General features: G+C 35.2%; 1 protein-coding gene across 1 annotated transcript in view; it reads left to right on the top strand.

The window, feature by feature from the left end:
* LOC147074208 (integrin alpha-PS3-like) overlaps positions 1-23,059 on the top strand; it is a 75,591-nt gene that overhangs the window by 48,999 nt on the left and 3,533 nt on the right. The window contains exons 17-24 of the mRNA XM_085944018.1: positions 1,916-2,079; positions 3,116-3,197; positions 8,292-8,411; positions 9,764-9,938; positions 10,684-10,869; positions 11,448-11,523; positions 14,159-14,294; positions 15,128-15,193. Coding sequence (XP_085800144.1) covers positions 1,916-2,079; positions 3,116-3,197; positions 8,292-8,411; positions 9,764-9,938; positions 10,684-10,869; positions 11,448-11,523; positions 14,159-14,294; positions 15,128-15,193 — 1,005 coding nt within the window. The remainder of the gene's footprint in view (positions 1-1,915; positions 2,080-3,115; positions 3,198-8,291; positions 8,412-9,763; positions 9,939-10,683; positions 10,870-11,447; positions 11,524-14,158; positions 14,295-15,127; positions 15,194-23,059) is intronic.

Genomic DNA, 23,059 nt, shown 5'->3' with positions numbered 1-23,059 from the left:
ACCACACTTCGGAAGAGCCAAGCAGCCTTCTTCAGCAGAGAAAAGCAGCCTCCAGCAGCAAAGCGAGCAGCATAGCAGCATCCTCAACCAGCCGTAGCATAGCGTCATAGGTTAGGTAGTTTCAAATAGTGTGTGTGTTTGAATGTGGTGTAAAGTCAGTTTAAATATACAACATTTTAGCGTCAGTTTATACCTAGTAACCTAAGCCTGTGTAAAAAAAACTTTAGCCTGTATAATTACGTGTTAGCATAGTTTTTTTTCATGTAAAATTGCCTGTCAGTGTGTGTAACTGGAGGCATGGCAAGCAAGCAATCAAAAAGTGGTCGCGTGGTATGCATCTGGGTGAAGTGTCGTTCGATCTTCGGACCGGCGTTAAGACAGGCTGGGCGCGACGCCCTCCTCTCTCAGCATCCTTACGGTAGGTCCGGAAAACTGTGGAGTCACTGACCGCGAGGCGTCAAAGTGCTGTATTCCCAGTTTGACCGGCCACCGACGGTTCGGAGGGGCTTCGATCCTTTAACGCAGGAGATGCAACCACCCACATATCAAGCCGCCGCATTGTCCAGTTACACACGCTAAAAACTTTGAATCGTGGTCGATCTTAATCGGCCCAATTACGGTTCAGGGCCTTTCCCAGAGAGGTCGCTTGATACCGTCTAAACCATGGCATCCTCAGAGGATCCAAGGCCATGAGGCCTGAATCATCATTGGGCTGATTCATGCAAACATGGAACAGATCGACTGCGAAGCAAATTTCTAGCCCGTAAGCAAATAGTAATTATTAATATCATTTTTTAATATTATTACCTACATTAGCCTTCATCCAATTTTGACCAATAGGTATTAAATTCGTACACTTACCTACATAAATATTGAAAGCAAAGTTCCCAGCCATACAATGTACCTAGCACCTAGAATATCTGATTTGAGATTACCTACTTTAAAAAAATATGTATTTGTACCTAGTTCAAATAATTCAAAATATGTACCTACCTAGCAAAGAAATACAGCCTTTTCAAAGCAGGTACCTAAAAAAGGTCTAGCTGACTATTTCTGTAGTGAGCGAAATTCTCAGAAATAAGCCAGGTACATAATATGCAGAGTGTTTTTGTCATTTTTCAGAGATAGAATTGTGAATTGTTTGTTGGGTATTATTACTACCTACTCTGCCCTACCAGCCCCTAATAGGGTCTTTCGGGTTTTGGTCTCTGCGGACGTCGGCTGTGGCGCCGCGCTCCCGGCGTCACTGCCATTTTAAATTTAATTATTTTTTTTTAAATATTTTTTTGTTAAATATTTTGTACGCTGTACTTTATTGTATTTATATTCCGAACAATAAACGCCCTGTTTTCGCCTGTACTTCCGCGTTGTCAATCAACACAAACATGTCCCCGAAAGAAGCAGACGATACCACCGTGACTTGACATGACATTCATCATCAGGGGGGTCCAGCGCATTTACCTACCCCCCCCCCCTTTCGGAGGTGACAAGATGTTGTGTAATATGTCAAAGATTTTTTTGGTGTATTTGTCTGTTTAATACATTCACTGCTGAGCTACTAATTACCCCTTAATTACCCCAATTCGATAACATGCTAATGACGTCTAATGGCCTTGGGCGAGGCGCGGTATGCCCACTCAACGAGTTAACTCATTCACTGCGGACCAGTTAATACCTAACAAACTCGAAGACAATTTTGGGATGAGAATAAAAGAGGGCGGCATTCTAAGCCTGTTTAAGGGTGGCACTTTGCCTAGTGACATCACTGAGATCATTTAATAATTAGGATAGCCTCGTGAAAATTTCGTCACTCAACTGAACCTGATGCTGATCAAAGAACCATATACTGGTGACACTGTCCTTCACTGATGCTAATGACTTCACAGACAATAACTAAGGAAATTTATCATTTCAGACATTCATTATTCTGGAGCTAGACACATCTTTACTCCACAATGAGGACACTGCTCTTGACTTTGATATTCTGATAACGAGTCAAGGGGAAGAACTGACTCCTGAAAACAATGTATTGAATGCAAAAATTCAATTGAAACCAATCGCAAAACTAACTATTCACGAGTCAGTATTAATTTTATTGTTAATATATTTAAATCAGTTAATTGAGATTTTCACTGTTATTCATGTAGCCCATTTACATATGCATGGATACTGGTACGTATTATCGCGACCATGACAATAAAATGCAAATCACGAGCCTAATACTACAAGGTTCTAAGTATTTACTTTTGTTTCTCCAAAAACAAACAGTTAGAACCTTGTAGTTCTGCACGTGCAAAATGTACACACCTATTATCGTGCAAGGTCCAAGACTGCATGCATGGATCAAATAGGTTTAACTGCTTCTGAATTTAAAATGTATAACATTAGACTTTATCAGAATGAGGCCACTACAACGAACCCAGAACGTTGAACAAGAAAGGAGAAGAAAGAACACAATATGGTGACAACTCAAAGAGTATAAAAGAATTTTTATTTTTCATGTTCTTTGAACTGAGGCGTCTAATTCCACATAAACAAATGAAGTCCACATTTGGTCAAAATCGAGAAAAAAATATGCACGTATTCTTTGTATAATTTTACACAATACGTATTGGTCTATAAATTCCAAAACGCGACAAAATCCTACAAAAAAAAATATTTTAAGTCTCGATTTATTACAAAAAGCGCCAGTTTCAGCTTGGTTGATTTCGCGCGTATTTAAGTCAACCAATGAGGGAACGTTCAATATTGTAAATGGCATCTCCCATGCCGTAGCATCTGGTAAACTCATGACAGTGCCACGGAAATATGTGCCTTATGCGGAATAAATTAAAAAGTAAGGTACAAGTAGCGCTACATCCAATTTTATTTTGCCTATATTTATTACATTCAAGAGTTTATCGGCTGAAACAAATTGCCATTTGGTTCTAATTTCGACATAGAATACAACGGAAAAAATAATCTTGAAGCTTGAAACATAAAAACGTTGTTTCCCGCAAATATCGAATTGTGGACTTGTCGCTTTTTGTAATTAACGCCTCAACTACATAACTTACATTTTTTTTCTGCTATTGTTCTGATTTGTTTCATTGAATACTGTTTTAATTATTTCTAGTTATGCCAATGGAAATCAACATGATATATATATGAATCCCAAAAAAAAACTCAAAAATGTTACAATATCGCATGGCTTTGAGGTAATTACTTTTTTATTTGTAAATTTGATGGACTTTTCTGAGGCCTAATATAGGTAAATCATTCTACAGTGGCACCATAGGCGATTCGCGCGTGTATTGAATTGCTTGCGACAATGCCTGTTTCAATGCTAGCAAACAATACCACTACAACAGCAAGCCGCATTTGCCGTACCCATGGTGCCAATGTAAAACGATTTACCTATATTAGAAGTGAATAATATGTCAAATATATTATCGATAATTGTTCAGTACCTACAGGGGATTGTTTATTTCTCATCAACAATTAATATTATTAACTTTTACAAAACACATCATGAAAAGGTTTTAAAAAATATAAATTAATAAGCTCAAGGCGGATAATCAGACAGTTTTCGTTTTTGGAAAATACTGGAAAATAAGGAGATCTCAAAATTTTAATCGCTATGTCAACATAGACATTTCTTGGTATTAAATATGCCGACATATTATTTTTATTTCAACCATGTCCGATCTTAATAGGATCATATGGGCCTCCACAGAGTGGAGGTTTGTATTAAAGCTATACCTCAGTTGAGGCACGGTCTCGGAAAAGTTCGCGGCTAGGCGATGCGCGGATTGCGGGTCACGGGTGCAAATGACGCATGCCAAACGAAATATAATTTGTCATATAAATCCAAAATGCGTACATTTAATGTTCTGTTTATTGTTCCATTATTAACAATAATAATATATGCATTCACATATTTTCTTTTTAAAGTAAATGGGTAACGTTTTTAGTCATCTTTAGATGCTTTAAGATTTAATAGCCCCGTCGCCATCACGAAACAAATTGACGTGTTCCGAGCTCGATGTTCTCTCTTCGAATGGCAGCGAGTCCAAAATTTCGTCACACCTATAGTTGAAAATTATTTGCCGTTTCACTGATGTATCGCCTTAACAGATCTTATTTTTACGAGAAATGGATGTCAGCCACTTGCTCAACCTATTAGGTCCATACTCTGACTCATACACAAATTGAAAAACAATATGTGTACTTGCCAGACCCAGGATTCGAACTAGGGACCCTCGACTCTATAGGCCGGCGTTTAAGCCACGCGGCCATCGTGGGTGGGTGATTATACACTTTCAATAATGTGCTCTTATTTCATTAATATTTCATCAGCTGACATAGGAATTTCTGCCATCGTAAAAAGGAACATTTTAAAGTACTTTCTCATGCTTCACTTAAAATGGCCAAAATCTGACATAGACACTTCTAGCGCCCCAGAATTGTAATCTAGTTTAGAGGGAGTTAAAATTGCATTAACTTTTTATATTATGACAGCCAGTGACGTCCTGTTGAAGGGCGGCAAATCGAGGAGAATTATTAGGTATAATATGTAGAAATAGCCACCCAAACTTAGTAACAACGGAAATATCTTTCCATTAAAAAAATTAGCTCACTAGTTGGAAACAAATAATTAACATAAAAAGTTTAACAGGACTGTATTTTTTTGTCGGATTCGCGATGTCTAGTTTACTTCCGTTGTCTTTGGACGTCAAGTTCTTGATGACCAACACTGACACGTGCAGATTTACGAATTATAGGTAGGTACTGTGACACCCCCGTATGGTCCCCATTTGGGGATGTCTTTGTGTATCTGGAGACGCCCGAATCGGTATCAAAGCCAACAAATAATAAAGCGCTGATTACGAAAATAAATAATAATAAAAGAGCCCAGCCGGCAATGCCGTAAATTTTGTTAAGGGGGGACATGCTCGTCGAAGGTCAAAATTAAGTTTTTATTGTATTTTTAAACCATGATCCTGGACACTCCTTAAACGTTGTAGATAATCTATTTATATAATTTTGAAGCCTTATTATCCTTTATAATTATTTTAAACATTTGATGACTGCATGAAGTATTTTTGTTACATAAAATAGTATTCTTTTAAACCTCTCGCTCTAATGTTTTAGAATATAGTCATATTTCGGTACATAACTGTGCAGTGGTGTTAATATTTTTTACATTTATTAATTTTTAAACGCATTTATAAAACCATTAGCATAATTTATTACGAGATAATTTTTGTAAAATATTCACGATAAAAAATTATATTGATAATCTCTGTGATCCCAAATTTGACAAGAATTAGGCATTTTATTATTCAAAAAATCGGCAAGATTAACAAATTTGAAGATGATTCTAAAGATATTTATTATAAGCTATGTCTTTGACCATTCAAGTGTGATAAAAATCTTATGAATAATGATTGCTTTATAATAATTATTGACCTAAGAATAAGGTAGTGTTTTTTTGAAATACGCCATTTCTTTTGTCATTCCCCAGTGGTTAAGCTACAACATACGGCCGTAGCTATAAATTGACAAACTATAATTAAAGTAGGGAGTAAAATTATGTTAACGCGCGTGTTTGAACATGTACCTAACCGAATTTTTTTTTATTTTTTTTTTAAACTGTACATGTTCAAACACGCGCGTCAATATCATTTTACTCCCTACTTCAATTATAGTTTGTCAATTTATGGCTACGGCCGTATGTTGTAGCTTAACTACTGGGGAATGACAAAAGAAATGGCGTATTTAAAAAAAAATTACCTTATTCTTAGGTCAATAATTATTATAAAGCAATCATTATTCATAAGATGTTTATCACACTTGAATGGTCAAAGACATAGCTTATAATAAATATCTTTAGAATCATCTTCAAATGTGTTAATCTTGCCGATTTTTTGAATAATAAAATGCCTAATTCTTGTCAAATTTGCGATCACAGAGGTTATCAATATAATTTTTTATCGTGAATATTTTACAAAAATTATCTCGTAATAAATTATGCTGATGGTTTTATAAATGCGTTTAAAAATTAATAAATGTAAAAAATCTTAACACCACTGCACAGTTATGTACCGAAATATGACTATATTCTAAAACATTAGAGCGAGAGGTTTAAAAGAATACTATTTTATGTAACAAAAATACTTTATGCAATCATCAAATGTTTAATATAATTATAAAGGATAATAAGGCTTCAAAATTATATAAATAGATTATCTACAACGTTTAAGGAGTGTCCAGTATCATGGTTTGAAAATACAATAAAAACTCAATTTTGACCTTCAACGAGCATGTCCCCCCTTAACCGTTGGAGATTCGCAACGTCGCTTTCTTTTCGACGACGGTTTCGTTGGAAAGGTGGCGCGCAGATCGCGACAAACAGAAAAATCGCGAGCACGCCGATTTCGTACGGATAAAATAAATTATTCAAAATGTAACCATATAATATAATAAATTCAAATAAACTCGCCGTTTTCCATCACAATTCCGGTGCCATAATTATCCACCTTCCATCCCGAATACAGACGAAAAAAAAACACAAAGTGACAGTTGAGAAATTCTCTTACCAAAATGGAGGGAAGTGATAGTACATACCTACTTACCTAATTTTAAATTTTTCCAAAAACATTTTTGCCAGTCACTCGTGAGTTTTGGAAGTTGTCATGTGTATTTTTAAATATATCTGAAACCATGTACTCGCAATATTGTCGATTCATTGAAGTAGAGATGGCATTTAAATTAAATTAGATTTAGTGGTTATTATATTTTGTTAGTAATGTATCCATACATCACAGTTCTTAAATATTGGAGTCATGGAAGAATGATAAAAATACCTACTCTTTAAAAAATGGGGCGGCATTTTGTCTAGGGACATCACTGATGACAGCAATTCTGCCCTCATAAGGAAAATGGCAGCTTTTTGACAAAAATAACAAATTGAGTTAGTGTACAGATAATGCTCTACGTGAAATTCTGAACCATTTGACATAAAGTCAAAAGCGGTATAAAATTTATTTCAATATAATAATCGACATATTGTTTAAAAAAAAAACGGTAGTTATTCTAAACAAAAAGACATTATAACGAGTTTCATAAGCAAAAACACAGCATCGATTAAAAATATACTGGTTTTTGCTTATACCATATATCAAATGATTCAAACAAATTACTTAAAAATTTATTGAGAAAAGTTGAAAAAACGTTAATGTCTCATTATCTCAAAATGTGACTTTGGCGAAAAGCTGCCTTTTTGCTTATGGGGGCAGAATTGAAAAACAGTTTTAATATGGTTTAATAGACAACTAAAACATAATAATCTGTTACTTAACCTAAAATGTAGGTATTTTCAACTTAAATTTTTCCATAATGAAAACCTAGTTAACTTTTTAACACACATAATTATAGAGTAAAAATAATTCAGTAAAGGTAGAGTATATATTTATAACTTTTTACTAACCTGATACGCCTCTTTGCCTGATTATCTCGCATAAATGTGGATCAAATGATATTCACTTAATTATATTAATATATTATATTATTATAGTAATAGATACTTACACAAATAAATAATATAATATGAGGCGTCTAATTCCAAAAAGCCCACATTTGGTCAAAATCGAGAAAAAAATACGCACATATTCTTTGTATAATTTTACACAATATGTATTGATCTATAAATTCCAAAACACGACATTACCCTACGAAAAAAAAATATTTTAAGTCTCGATTTATTACAAAAAGCGCCAAGTCCGTGTTTCATATTGTTTAAAGCTTGATTGATTTCGCGCGTGTTTAAGTCAATCAATAAGGGAAGGTTCAATATTGAAAAGGACGTATCTCATGCTGTAGCATCTGGTAAACTCATGACAGTGCCACAGAAATATGTGCCTTATGCAGCATAAATTAAAAAGTGAGGTACAAGTAGCGCTATGTCCAATTTTAGTTTGCCTATATTTATTACATTTAAGAGTTTATCGGCTGAAATAAATTGTCATTTGGTTCTAATTTCGACATAGAATACAACTGAAAAAATAATCTCACGTTAAAACAAATAATTGAAGCTTAAAACATGAAAACGTTGTTTCCCGAAAATATTGAATTGTGGACTTGTCGCTTTTTGTAATCTTCAACATTTTTTTAGCTTCAATTTCACATATTTTAGACTCCATCTTCATAGAAGATTCTTCAATATCCCCGATCTCAATTATATAAAATAAACGCTGAATCTTATTGATGTATGTAATTTAATGTCAGCGATCGATATCTTTTTATTGCAGATTAAAAATGAAGGTCCAACTACGTTGCATGGAATTACGATGTGGTTCTTTTTACCTGTCGCTTACATGGATCCCAATACCATGACTAATATTACTGTCATGAAAGTTTTTAAACCACAAGTAGGTAACAATATTTGATATTATTAAACTTCTGAGAAATGTATAACCAATAGAAAAAATCTTTTTAAAAAGGGTCACCCAGCAGGATTCGTGTTTTCAAATTATGTATCGTGGGTATACTGCGAATAAGCAGTAATAGTAAAAAATACTAGTTTTGAGATAATCGAGTTTGAAAGTTTGCATGGTCTTAACTTTTTTTATATATATATAAAAGGTCATGTAGTTATGCTTTTCAAATTACAGATTATTGGCTACAAATTTCTTAATGTGGTACTAAAAAATAACCGCAGGTTTGCTACTTTTTGGAAAAAATACGAAGGTATAGATCTACCATCATAAATTGGCATTTCAGCGAGGGCGCTAGTATGACATTGAGAATATTACCATAACTAACATAAAAATGGTAATTTATAATTTTTTATTGGTAGTAGATTTCTGTACAAATATTATGCAATCCATAATTCGAGAAACATGTTGTAAAATTAAATGGCATTTGTAACAAATTTATCCTCGATAGACAATTTTAGTTTCAAATTCGACCGGCTGCCAACTTACGATGGTAGATCTTTAGTACTTGACTTAGTGCATTTTCGGTGATTAAAGTACAAAAAGAAAAAACAGTTTCGCACGCAGAATTTTGTGAATATCGCCTGAGATTGAGAAAAGAAAAAGCACTAAATCTCTTTAGTGCCTTTTCCCTGAATAGATGTATGTCTTTTTGACTTATAACATAAATTATTTTCGCCAGTTTTATAGATATGACTGTGTGTGTTTTTGGAGACTATAGAGCGATTTCCAAAATTTCGTCGCGCCTATACTTGAAAATTATTTGTAATCGTATCGTCTTAATAGATAATATCTTATTAACATATCTCATTCTGTCATTGGGGTCACCACAAGGCCCACTATAGTCAGGCCATGACACGAAACTATAAACATCGATGGTAGTGCTAGTTATTGCTCATACTTCGAATGCAATATGGTAAACTGTTTGTAGAAAATGATGATTGTTGCATATTAAAATAAATGGTACGTCATGATCTTAACGCAATATGCAATCGAAAATTTTCATTTATTGCGAACATTGCAACCATTCGAAGATAACTAGCACTACCATCGTAATTCGCAAATAAGTGCTAATATGGTTAGAATATACATTATTATTTTTGAAAATTAGGACATAATACGAAGCATCTATTTCCAAAAACCGATAAGTCTCTATAAGACATAGAATAGAGAGAATGTTAGATTTAGCCAAACGTAACGCCAGCAACTGGCTGGCCATGTGACACATGGATAAATGGCAAAACCAGAAAAGCATTCGTACCTAATTAATATAGTATGTCTTCTAGGCTACAGCGTCAATACTATGTGTACCGATCACTGGAAGCTTCTCTGATGAAGACTCGAAAATTCCATCTGTGAGAATATCGGGTCAATTGGAAACTCTAAGTTCAGCAACACCATCTCCGACTGTCTATAATACCACAGATACAATCCGACTGAATTATGACAACTCAACGCAAGGTAAAAGTTTCACAATCGATTGAAGATTTAAATTAATATTTGGTTTCTTACAATAATGTAGTTAGAAAGAAGCAGACAATATTTATTTTGGTTGCCATAGATAAAATTTTCAAGTCAAGATTCTGTGAGATATTTGTGAGGGTGTGAATCTGTGGTGATGTGGTGATGTGTGGGAAATGAAGTATGTGGTTTAAAAAATAAGTTCAATCACCTGGTATCCTTGTGACAGCCCTTGTGATTCTGTTGCCATAGCCAACCCTCAAAATCTGTGCAATGATACTACAAAACCCATCTACACATCAGATGGACCGATGTAGCGATCGACTGAGAGAAGTGACGACATCTTGTGGTTGCAATATGCAATGATGCATGTAAACAGAAGACCTTATTTATTTTTTCAAGAAACTCATATAATAACATCACTGCCAAAAGTTGGTAAGTCTCGAAATCATGTTATGGAGTAATTGCAATTTTAAGTTTGACATGCCTTCTAAAATCAGGCAAAATGCTAATTTATATGTGCTTTATGTGCATGATCTATATATCGAATGACTTTTTCTAGTATACATATTTATATATAGACACATAATCCGTTGTTAACACTAAATACCTAAATTATCGACTTACCAACATTTGGCAGTAACCCCGAATTAACGTTGTACTTAGGACTCAGAATTCTTTTAATCTGGCCATACATTTATAACCTAATCGTGTGGCACATCAATTTAATAATCCTTCATTTCAGGACAATTTCCGAGACCAATGGCTCCACTAGAGCCGTCACCAACAATAATACCAAATTGGATGTACCTGAATTGCAGTGATAGCAAGGTAACGTGCATGGCTGTCAAGTGCCGTGATGGTGCATTATTTCACAGCGGCAGTGGCGCCAACATCAAATTTAATTTGAAACTTGATCTTCAGAATATAAGTGAGTGTCTTATCATCTTGTCGTCCTTACCTTTTCGATGCTACTTCTTCTTTATTTTCATATGGCAACAGGATGCAGAACATAACACACTATCGTGGATCTACCTAGTGTGAGGATTACCCAGTGGTTTGAGTCTTCCGTTCCCACAGGGCACCCAATGGCAGTTAGATGCATGACAATAATTGCGATGGAAGCTTTTTGATTGATTATGGAGCAAAAAATTGACATGCCAAAAGTCAAGTTTAAAATAATAAAAAAAAAAATTTTTCGACCATGTCCGATCCTAATAGGATCATATGGACCTCCACAAAGTAGAGGTTTGTATTAACAGATTTTGTTTTTACGAGAAATGGATGTCAGCCACTTGCTCAACCTATTAGGTCCATACCCTGACTCACACACAAATTCAAAAACAGTATGTATACTTGCCAAACCCAGGATTCGAACCAGAGACCCACGGCGTTATAGTCCAACGCTTAAGCCGCGCGACCACTGTGGGTGTTTAATAAATTAATACCTATCAAATATTATGTGGCCGATTCTATCAATATAATAATCTCGTTTTATTTGTTTTACAGATAAAATTATTGGCAATAAAATATCAATTAACCTTACAACGTTTGCTGAGGTAGAAAATAGTAATTCTAAATCTGTGTAAGTATCAAATCCAATAAAAAAATATTTTACTATAAATCAGGATAACTTTGTTTATGAGTCCTACTTTGGCTACCATTCTATTTTTTTTTTTTTGACCATGTCCGATCCTAATAGGATCATATGGGCCTCCACAGAGTAGAGGTTTGTATTAACAGATTTTGTTTTTTTACGAGAAATGGATGTCAGCCACTTGCTCAACCTATTAGGTCCATACCCTGACTCACACACAAACTGAAAAACAATATGTGTACTTGCCAGACCCAGGATTCGAACCTGAGACCCACAGCGTGATAGTCCAACGCTTATGCCGCGCGGCCACCGTGGGTGCTATACTCTTTATTTAATACATCAAATTATATAATTTGATTATGTAGGTACTAAGTTTGTATTGATACCAGATGAAGGTCTCCCACAGGAGACCACATCAAAGGGCAGACCGAACCATCAACTTTCCCAAAACACCACAGCCTACTTCCACTGAAAATCTGAACTTCAAATTCGTCCGCGCTCCCGCCAAAACACAGAGACACGGTCTGTCGAAAACGGCCACACAAGATAGCGCCGCCAGTAGTCAATCCGTCGGTAAAACAGAGAGGTTCGCAACTGACAGCGCGATGACGCCGCGGATCCGACAGTTTGATGCGCGCGAAAAGCTCTCTCTCGCCTCGGACGCCAAGCAACAAGCATCTCCAGCCCAGCAAGAAAAAAGACCGCGTCGGCAGCGCGCCAAGCTGCAAGCCCTGGCTTCTCGCCTCGGACGCCAAGCCACAAGCATCTCCAGCCCAGCCCGCGACACCACATCTGCAGCCCTCCAAATCGCCATTACCCATGACCGAATATTAAAATACCCTGCAAATAACTAACTACGATATAATAAACTCCTGTCAGCATCCACAACGTGCGTTTCTCTCAATTCCACCCCGCTTCTGGCCTGCTAGTGATACTGTCTTCACTATTCTCCTCAACAGAGAAAGGCCGGTATCAGTATGTAAGACACAATCTGAAATGTGGACCGATTTCACTCTAACAAATAGTAAAATATTAGTTATAGGTTATATTAATATAGTTATAATAGTATATTAACCTTTTCAATTCAATTGTCAAAAACCCAATTATCAAACTATCTAAAACTGCATAGATTGAAAATTCACTGTTTTTTTGTTGAATACAGTTGATACCGGCCTTTCTCTGTCGAGGAGAATGGTGAAGACCGTATCACCAGCAGGCCAGAAGCGGGGTGGAATTGAGAGAAACGCACGTTGTCGCTTGGCAGTGTTTAATATATTATGTTGAAAGTTATTGCAGGGTATTTTCGTATTCGGTTATGAGTAATGGCGATTTGGCGGGCTGCAGACGCGGTGTCTCTGGCTGTTCGACGTCCGAGGCAAGAGAGAGCTTTAGCGCGCATCAAAATGGAATACGCGGTGTCACGGAGCTGTTGTTCTGTCGGTTGCGAACCTCTTTGTTTTACCGACGGATTTCTTTGTCTCGTGGCGGCGCTGTTTTCGGTAGCTTGTGTCAGTCTGTTTGAATTTTGGCGGGGGCGCAGACGAATTTTAAAGTCAGAAATTTCAGTGGGGGTGCGAAGAGTGGACGTAGGCTGTGGTGTTTTGGGAAAGTTGATGGTTCGGTCCGCCCTTTGAGGTGGTCTCCTGTGGGAGACCTTCATCTGGTATCACAGTAATGCCCCAAAGTTACGCGATAGGTGGGTCTGACGAAAATCGCTTATGTCGATTTCGCGTAAGTCGGGGTGCATATAAACACATGTAAATTTTGTTTATTTGGGACCAAGGACTAACAAAAACACTAGTTTAGATGAAAAATATTTTATAAAATTGCAGTTCTTTGTACATATTAATATCTACAAAATATTAAAAGAAATAAAAATGAGTTACGTAAAATAGGAAGAAACAATAGTTGTAGTAATAATGGCTTCATAAAATCGTAAGAAATGTATGAAATAGCGACTTGTACGAAAGTCGAGAGCTGTCTGTAATGTTCAAAAGCGTCCAGCTAATCCCAGCGAGTGGAAAAGAGGACCCTGAAGGCAAGGGAATGGAAGATTGATGCCTTCGAGATGTGGCGTTGACGCTAAATGGTTCGTATTTCTTGGACAGAGCACAAGACGAACCAGTCAATCATTTAGAGACTGCAGATAAAGTATCGGCTCTCAATAATATGTATGAGACGCAGTTTTTTAGACATATTGTATTGTGCACGGACCGGACAACCTGGAGAGACTGAAGGTTTTGGGTGGCCTCCAGGGAAAGCGAAGCAAAGGAAGAGCGTCGGCACGCTGGAGTGACCAAGTGAAGGAGCTAACTGGGGCACTATGCATTCCAGATCTCAAAGGATGACAAAATTCAAACCTTTGATCCTCAGCCATGAGGGTACGACCAAGAAGAAGTGCTCATTTATTCTATCATTATTAATTCTGTCGATTACAGATCGGAGATTTTATTATGTTAATCGTTATCACAATGTAAATTTTGTCGAATAAAATTATAACAACATAATATTTATAAACAAAAATATCCAATACTTATTAGCGTTAGGTACCTACTTAACTTTTTACCAGAGGTCCCATAAGTCGAAGTTCCGCCACAAATGATAACAAACTTATTTTTCGTAGATTCCGAGCATCCGGCTGGTATAGTTCAAAGATATCCGGAGAACGCCCGCCATCTGATTTACCTGTTTGGGTCGTAATCCTCTCTGTTTTACTTGGAGTTTTATTACTAGTCATAATAGGATATGTACTGTATCGGGTAAGTGTTTTCTATTAAATAATCCAACACCACAAATTCGAAAGGCGAAAATTTAAGTTGGTAGACATGCGTGTGAAATACGTCTCAAATTCGGGAATGTTCGTGCCGGCGTATGTATGGTTTTTCCACCCGAACCTCGAAATGATCGAAATTTTGATTGAAACGTCAAACATAACATAACCTACAATTTTATTAATCATGTTTTTGCAGCATGTCGTCGCTATAGGATTGGTTTGTCGAATATCTGTTTTTGTCGAAATCAACCTTTTAATGCAGAATGTTTTGTTGTGTCTAAATGGACTAGAACCATCCTTTTCTTTAAATTATTTTATAATGGTAATGAATACATCATTCATATGCTGTAAAAATAACAATTTAAATATAGGATTATGAAATTTGTTTTTCGTCTCCTGAACATTTGGTCTATTCAACAAACCAATCCTACAGTGACGATGTAGTAAAACAATAATATTATGTTACTACTTACTAGTCACTTGATATTTGACAGCTCGCGGATAACAATAAATTGAGGCAGATGACGTGATCCGTGACATACTTATATTATTTTGTCAAAATCTCAATTTTCAATATGTAATTGACGTACTCTATCTCGCTCTAAAAGTGAACACAGCCAAGAGAGGGGGTGTTAAAGGATAGCACTCTTTGACAGTTGAGACGGTTAACTTATTGTAATAATTAACCACCTGAATACATTTGATTTACATTTTTTATGACACTTTTGGCTAAAATATGGATCAACCACTATTTAGCTTCAGTAAGGTTGCGACATTGCACGCATAAGGCACTAAATGTTTTTGTTTTTATGTTTTCAGTATGGATTTTTCAAAAGGAAAACATTGGAAGAAATGGAAATACTTGAGGATCAAGAAAATACAAGTGTACGTTTGGTTGCATAATATATAATTATAATAAGTTTCTATTCTAAGTATATAATAATATTATAAACACTTCCTATTTAAGTAAAATCAGTCGTACTAAACATTTATTCAGTTCATTACTTATACATTTTGACTGTTGAAACGTAAAATCATTAGCCTGGTGCTGATCAATATACATCTGTCTGTAAACAGATAAATATTCTATAAAAACTATTGCGGATGGTAAACATCTGTAAATGTACTAACAAATAATAATTACAAGATAAAAAGAACTTTTTATATACAACGTTTTTAAATTTTCTGTTGAATCATATAAACTTGACTTGACTAGCTTAAACGATCAAAAAAAATTGTATTTGATAGAAATAATACTGAAATGTCATTTTGACACTCATATTGATTTCCATAGTAACGCACGTATATATAAATAATTTAGTTGTTAGGACCCTAGCAACCAATAATAGTGGATTGGATTACGGATTTCTTCCGAAAAAAAAATGCATTGGCATCGTGTTCTGATATATTCTAAAAGTTTCAAATGTCCAGTTAGTCGGGAAGTTAATTAAAAATCGATTGAAAGATTTGTACAGGACAAACAACCACCGGATAAACAACCACCGGACAAATAAGAATACGACCTAATAAAAATGTTGTAAAAAAACGTTGTAAAATAAAATAAGCAAGTGTGATCATATTTGTGGGAAAATTTTTACTATCTCATCGCAAGTAGTGACACTTAGTCTTGTGGAATATTGTTTTGATAATAGTATACCAACTTGTACGATGTAGTCCGTCCAAACTACATTTAATTTGATAGTAATGTTTGCAGATGTGGACATCAGTGGTGAAGGGTGTAGTATTTGTTTTCATTGAACTAAGACTATAATTTTGCAGGTTATATATGAGGCGCCGAGTCGCTAAACTGGCTCTTGGCGGTTTTTTGAGTTTTGAGTAAATCACGAAAAACTGTTATGGGCAGTGTGATAACTTTAAGTGTAATTTAAGTTATTTTCTAGTAGTATAGTTTATATGGAATAGTAAATTAAAACGTCAAATTCAATTTATATGCGCCAATATTCCAAATAAATGCATTTTAATTGTCCGGAGAGCACACTTGCATCACTCGCTGTCGCAAGGAGCCAAATTTGTGACTCACACTTTGACGTTAGATGTCAATAGAGTCGAGTTTGGCACTTACTGGAATAAGGTCGGCCGGAAATGACTGTTCAGTAGCGGGCCGTATTTATTTCAATTAATATACGAGGGTGGGTCAATAATTCCTTAGAAAAAAGCATTAAAACAGTTTTTATTTTTGTTTTTTTTTTTTATTTCTCAACATAATCTCCTTGGAGCTCAATACACTTGGTTAGACGTTTCTCAATTTTTTTTAAACCGTCGGAAAAATAAGTTTTCGGAAGGTCCTCAAAATAAGCATTTGTCCGATCGATGACTTCTTCATTTGAAAAAAAACGTTGTCCACTTAGCCATTTTTTTAAGTTTGGGAAAAGGAAAAAGTCACTGGGGGCTAAATCTGGCGAATACGGTGGGTGGTCGACCAATTCGAACTTCAATTCTTCAATTTTAGCCATTGATCGTAAACATGTGTGAACACGGGCATTGTCCTGATGAAAGAGGATTTTTTTCCTGTTTAAATGAGGCCGTTTTTCTTCAATTTTGTTTTTTAGCTGGTCCAATAAAGATGCATAATAATCCCCTGTTATTGTTTTTCCTTTTTCCAAATAGTCAACGAAAATAATTTCACGTGCATCCCAAAATACAGTAGCCATAACCTTACCAGCTGATTTCACGGTTTTCGCCTTTTTTGGACATGGTTTGCCTTCGCAATCCACTGCTTTGACCGTTCTTTCGTCTCGGGAGTATAGTGGTGTATCCATGTTTCATCTACAGTCACAAAGCGACGAAAAAATTCATCCGGATTGCGTTGCATGAGCGACAACAGGGCTTTAGAGGCCACCACCCTATTGCGTTTATTGTCGACTGTGAGCAAACGCGGCACCCATCTTGCAGAAATATTTTTCATGCCCAATTTGTCATGTAAAATAGAAATGACGCTACCTTTTGAGATCCCTGTAACCTCAATTATCTCACTCAACTTTAATCTTCGGTCACTTAACACCATATCGTGGATTTTATTGATCATTTCTGGTGTAGTCACCTCTACAGGACGTCCTGAGCGTGGTTCATCCTTTGTTGATGTACGACCACGTTTAAATTCATTTAACCAGTTATAAATAGTTGCAAGTGAAGGAGCAGATATGCCGTGAACTAAATCCAACTCATTTTTTATTTCCTTTGCTGTTAACCCTTTTATATTAAAATGTTTAATAACAGCTCTAAACTCAATTTTCTCCATTTTCCATTTTTCCATTTTCCACAAGCAAATTTTTTTTTTAAATGTACGAGAAACACACAACAAACCGACCAATCTGATTGAAACTTCGCAGCATACTGAATCGGTAGTGCCGCTGCATGAAAACAAACCGCTTACAGTACTAGTCGCGCCACCTGTCGGCTTTTCTAAGGGCTTATTGACCCACCCTCGTAGATATTTTAGAATTTATTTTGCCAAACAAATATTTTCTAACCGTACTTACCTACTACACGGTAAATCCTTTTTTACATTGCATCTTTTTAGCATTTATAGCGGTAGGTATGTATGTATGTACATAGAAAAAAAACATTTTTTCAGAATAAAGAATCGTGTTTATTAATGAGAAGCGAGCAAGAAATTACACAAGTATACCAAATATGTGAATAAGTGATGGTCACAATAACACATACATAGAAAGCATAATAAAACACAATGTATTGTTTAATCGTTTCAACGGAATATACTTTACAGTATATCGACCACAGATAATAAATAATTATTAATTGCGGTGTTTCAGTCTATGTATGCTATTATACATCTTCCATAACTTCGTGATATTTAGTTCCGCCGATAAGTATACCAGACTCTGCGTCTTATTCCGGCAGTAATGTGGCTCACTATCTTTTAACTCCTTTAAAAATGCAACAATACTTGCTCTTTTCCCTATAAAACTCGCATGTGCCTTATCGCCACCTCTTCTCTCGGTGGGAAGTTTTCCCGCGCTATTTTGAAAGCGCTTCACAACACCTTGGATTCTACCTTTTTTAATGTTTAAAATACCCAAAAAGGTTTTTTAGCATACGGGAACCAAAGCACCAGTTTGACTTTTTCGGGCATAATATTTTATATTGAAAGATTTTTTTCTTTCAGCCCCACTGTGTGACATCACTGAAACTCCTTCACAATACTTCACTATAAATGTATCTTGAGCAAGTTTCACTGCCTTTTCATAAAATGCAGTATGGAAATGTCTAATATCAGTTCCATTTAATGAACTGCACTTGAAGTTCTTAGTGTCATGATTACACTGAGGATACTCGGGCAATTTTTTAGATGAATATCTGCAACAAATTATGAAAAATACAATAATTATTAACTTTAAAAATAAAAAGTAAAGATAGAGGTTTATAAAATATATATACAAAAGTATAAAATAATGACTATACTTAGATATTATGTAACTATATATAATGAGATTTATGGCAGTTATCTTAAATCAATTTATTATACTTATGGATTCTCTAGTAGTATAGAATTTTCTAGTAGTATAGTTTATATGGAATAGTAAATTAAAACGTCAAATTCAATTTATATGCGCCAATATTCCAAATAAATGCATTTTAATTGTCCGGAGAGCACACTTGCATCACTCGCTGTCGCAAGGAGCCAAATTTGTGACTCACACTTTGACGTTAGATGTCAATAGAGTCGAGTTTGGCACTTACTGGAATAAGGTCGGCCGGAAATGACTGTTCAGTAGCGGGCCGTATTTATTTCAATTAATATACGAGGGTGGGTCAATAATTCCTTAGAAAAAAGCATTAAAACAGTTTTTATTTTTGTTTTTTTTTTTTATTTCTCAACATAATCTCCTTGGAGCTCAATACACTTGGTTAGACGTTTCTCAATTTTTTTTAAACCGTCGGAAAAATAAGTTTTCGGAAGGTCCTCAAAATAAGCATTTGTCCGATCGATGACTTCTTCATTTGAAAAAAAACGTTGTCCACTTAGCCATTTTTTTAAGTTTGGGAAAAGGAAAAAGTCACTGGGGGCTAAATCTGGCGAATACGGTGGGTGGTCGACCAATTCGAACTTCAATTCTTCAATTTTAGCCATTGATCGTAAACATGTGTGAACACGGGCATTGTCCTGATGAAAGAGGATTTTTTTCCTGTTTAAATGAGGCCGTTTTTCTTCAATTTTGTTTTTTAGCTGGTCCAATAAAGATGCATAATAATCCCCTGTTATTGTTTTTCCTTTTTCCAAATAGTCAACGAAAATAATTTCACGTGCATCCCAAAATACAGTAGCCATAACCTTACCAGCTGATTTCACGGTTTTCGCCTTTTTTGGACATGGTTTGCCTTCGCAATCCACTGCTTTGACCGTTCTTTCGTCTCGGGAGTATAGTGGTGTATCCATGTTTCATCTACAGTCACAAAGCGACGAAAAAATTCATCCGGATTGCGTTGCATGAGCGACAACAGGGCTTTAGAGGCCACCACCCTATTGCGTTTATTGTCGACTGTGAGCAAACGCGGCACCCATCTTGCAGAAATATTTTTCATGCCCAATTTGTCATGTAAAATAGAAATGACGCTACCTTTTGAGATCCCTGTAACCTCAATTATCTCACTCAACTTTAATCTTCGGTCACTTAACACCATATCGTGGATTTTATTGATCATTTCTGGTGTAGTCACCTCTACAGGACGTCCTGAGCGTGGTTCATCCTTTGTTGATGTACGACCACGTTTAAATTCATTTAACCAGTTATAAATAGTTGCAAGTGAAGGAGCAGATATGCCGTGAACTAAATCCAACTCATTTTTTATTTCCTTTGCTGTTAACCCTTTTATATTAAAATGTTTAATAACAGCTCTAAACTCAATTTTCTCCATTTTCCATTTTTCCATTTTCCACAAGCAAATTTTTTTTTTAAATGTACGAGAAACACACAACAAACCGACCAATCTGATTGAAACTTCGCAGCATACTGAATCGGTAGTGCCGCTGCATGAAAACAAACCGCTTACAGTACTAGTCGCGCCACCTGTCGGCTTTTCTAAGGGCTTATTGACCCACCCTCGTAGATATTTTAGAATTTATTTTGCCAAACAAATATTTTCTAACCGTACTTACCTACTACACGGTAAATCCTTTTTTACATTGCATCTTTTTAGCATTTATAGCGGTAGGTATGTATGTATGTACATAGAAAAAAAACATTTTTTCAGAATAAAGAATCGTGTTTATTAATGAGAAGCGAGCAAGAAATTACACAAGTATACCAAATATGTGAATAAGTGATGGTCACAATAACACATACATAGAAAGCATAATAAAACACAATGTATTGTTTAATCGTTTCAACGGAATATACTTTACAGTATATCGACCACAGATAATAAATAATTATTAATTGCGGTGTTTCAGTCTATGTATGCTATTATACATCTTCCATAACTTCGTGATATTTAGTTCCGCCGATAAGTATACCAGACTCTGCGTCTTATTCCGGCAGTAATGTGGCTCACTATCTTTTAACTCCTTTAAAAATGCAACAATACTTGCTCTTTTCCCTATAAAACTCGCATGTGCCTTATCGCCACCTCTTCTCTCGGTGGGAAGTTTTCCCGCGCTATTTTGAAAGCGCTTCACAACACCTTGGATTCTACCTTTTTTAATGTTTAAAATACCCAAAAAGGTTTTTTAGCATACGGGAACCAAAGCACCAGTTTGACTTTTTCGGGCATAATATTTTATATTGAAAGATTTTTTTCTTTCAGCCCCACTGTGTGACATCACTGAAACTCCTTCACAATACTTCACTATAAATGTATCTTGAGCAAGTTTCACTGCCTTTTCATAAAATGCAGTATGGAAATGTCTAATATCAGTTCCATTTAATGAACTGCACTTGAAGTTCTTAGTGTCATGATTACACTGAGGATACTCGGGCAATTTTTTAGATGAATATCTGCAACAAATTATGAAAAATACAATAATTATTAACTTTAAAAATAAAAAGTAAAGATAGAGGTTTATAAAATATATATACAAAAGTATAAAATAATGACTATACTTAGATATTATGTAACTATATATAATGAGATTTATGGCAGTTATCTTAAATCAATTTATTATACTTATGGATTCGCTTAGAAAGTCATCAAGTGATTAACCTTTCCCTTACCATGGTAAAAAAATTACGCCCGATCCCATGCCGTCCACTCAGTGTCCCGATGGAAATTTGGCATTTTAAGGCATTTTAAAAGCTAATTGATTGCTTCAAAAGGTAAAGTATGTTTTTAAATACTATTTAGTCATCGTTTAACATGTTATTCTGTGTATATCACATGCAATTGTCTTATAATCGTGTATAATAATCGAACATCGATAAATGTACGTCATAACCAAACCACGGCATGTCTCGATCTGTTTTAAATGGAACAACCAACACACGCTGTCATTTCACGGAGAGTGGGGGTGGCTAATTCATCCGAAGCGAACGAGGGATGTTTTTAGGTAGCATAACATCTGCATGGACTTGCGTTATCACGTTTACCACATAAAATAATAGTTATAATTTTGCAATATCGATTCCCTGTATACATAATTTTAAAAATTGTGATCTTATTGTATCATGTTAATAGGTTTTATTAAAAATCGGATTTTAAAACACATTAAAAATATACTTACATAAGAATAAGTAAACAACAAAAATACTCCGATCGTATAGTTTCCACTAAATATATTTTAATATTATGTTTATTATGTTGAAATAATACACATTAAAAAAATTAAATCACTACGTTACTTGAACCTATATGCACGTATTAAGTCTATACCTCTTAGACTATAGATATATCACATCGACTTTTAGATAATTTCATAACAAGAGGTTTTATAGTCAATAATAAAATACATAAACATATATTTAATGTAATATTGTATCCCCAGAAAAATCTACTTTTATACATATGTATAATATGATAGGTACCGCAATTTAATACTTATATATTATAAACTTCTATTAAATTTTCATTATCCGAAATATTATTGTCGTTCACTTCAAACTCAATATCAGAGTCATCACAAAACTCCTCTGCAGCCACCCTGATTTCTTCCTCTGTTAAATATCTTCTCGGCATGATTAAATATTTTCAAAAATATTTGTCAATTTGATAATCGACGTGTAGATGATGGGAGTACGCACAAATCTAACCGTTCGACTGCCTGCTGTGCACCCAAATAATAGTATGTTTTTTTTAGGTCGCTCGAAGTTTTCAAATACAAATGGCCCACAAACCGATGTAATTCTTACATACCTGGCAATAAGGGTTTGTATTCAAAATCCGGGTAAATTTATTTTTATTACGGGCGCAATAAAACTGAGCCTTTCCGGTCAGTATTTTGGAATAAACGGCATATAAAGCGAAGTTGACTTGCTAAAATGAACACTTATAACATTACATTAAGGGTTGCTTTGGCGTTTATCGTCAGATGCATTTGAAACATTTATAATTCAAGGTTCGATATATTGTAAGAGGCTACGGCTGAATGCATCCTTCACAGAATTATGTTGAACAAAGACATAAATTTCTATCTCTGACTAACAAATGACATTTTAAAATAGTGTCTCATGTTTACATTACTATTATGCGCGTTTCTCTAACATATATCTTTCTAGATAGCCCTGTCACTGTCTTATCAAAATATTGATTAGACTTTCGAAAAATGATTAATTTTAC

Source organism: Rhyacophila brunnea, unplaced genomic scaffold (genome assembly GCF_057557595.1).
Source record: "Rhyacophila brunnea isolate RB1 unplaced genomic scaffold, BYU_Rbru_1.0 scaffold_16, whole genome shotgun sequence".
Classification (NCBI taxonomy): Eukaryota; Metazoa; Arthropoda; class Insecta; order Trichoptera; family Rhyacophilidae; genus Rhyacophila; species Rhyacophila brunnea.
The sequence above is the reverse complement of the archived record's forward strand: the minus strand, read 5'-3'. Positions and strand labels throughout refer to the sequence as shown.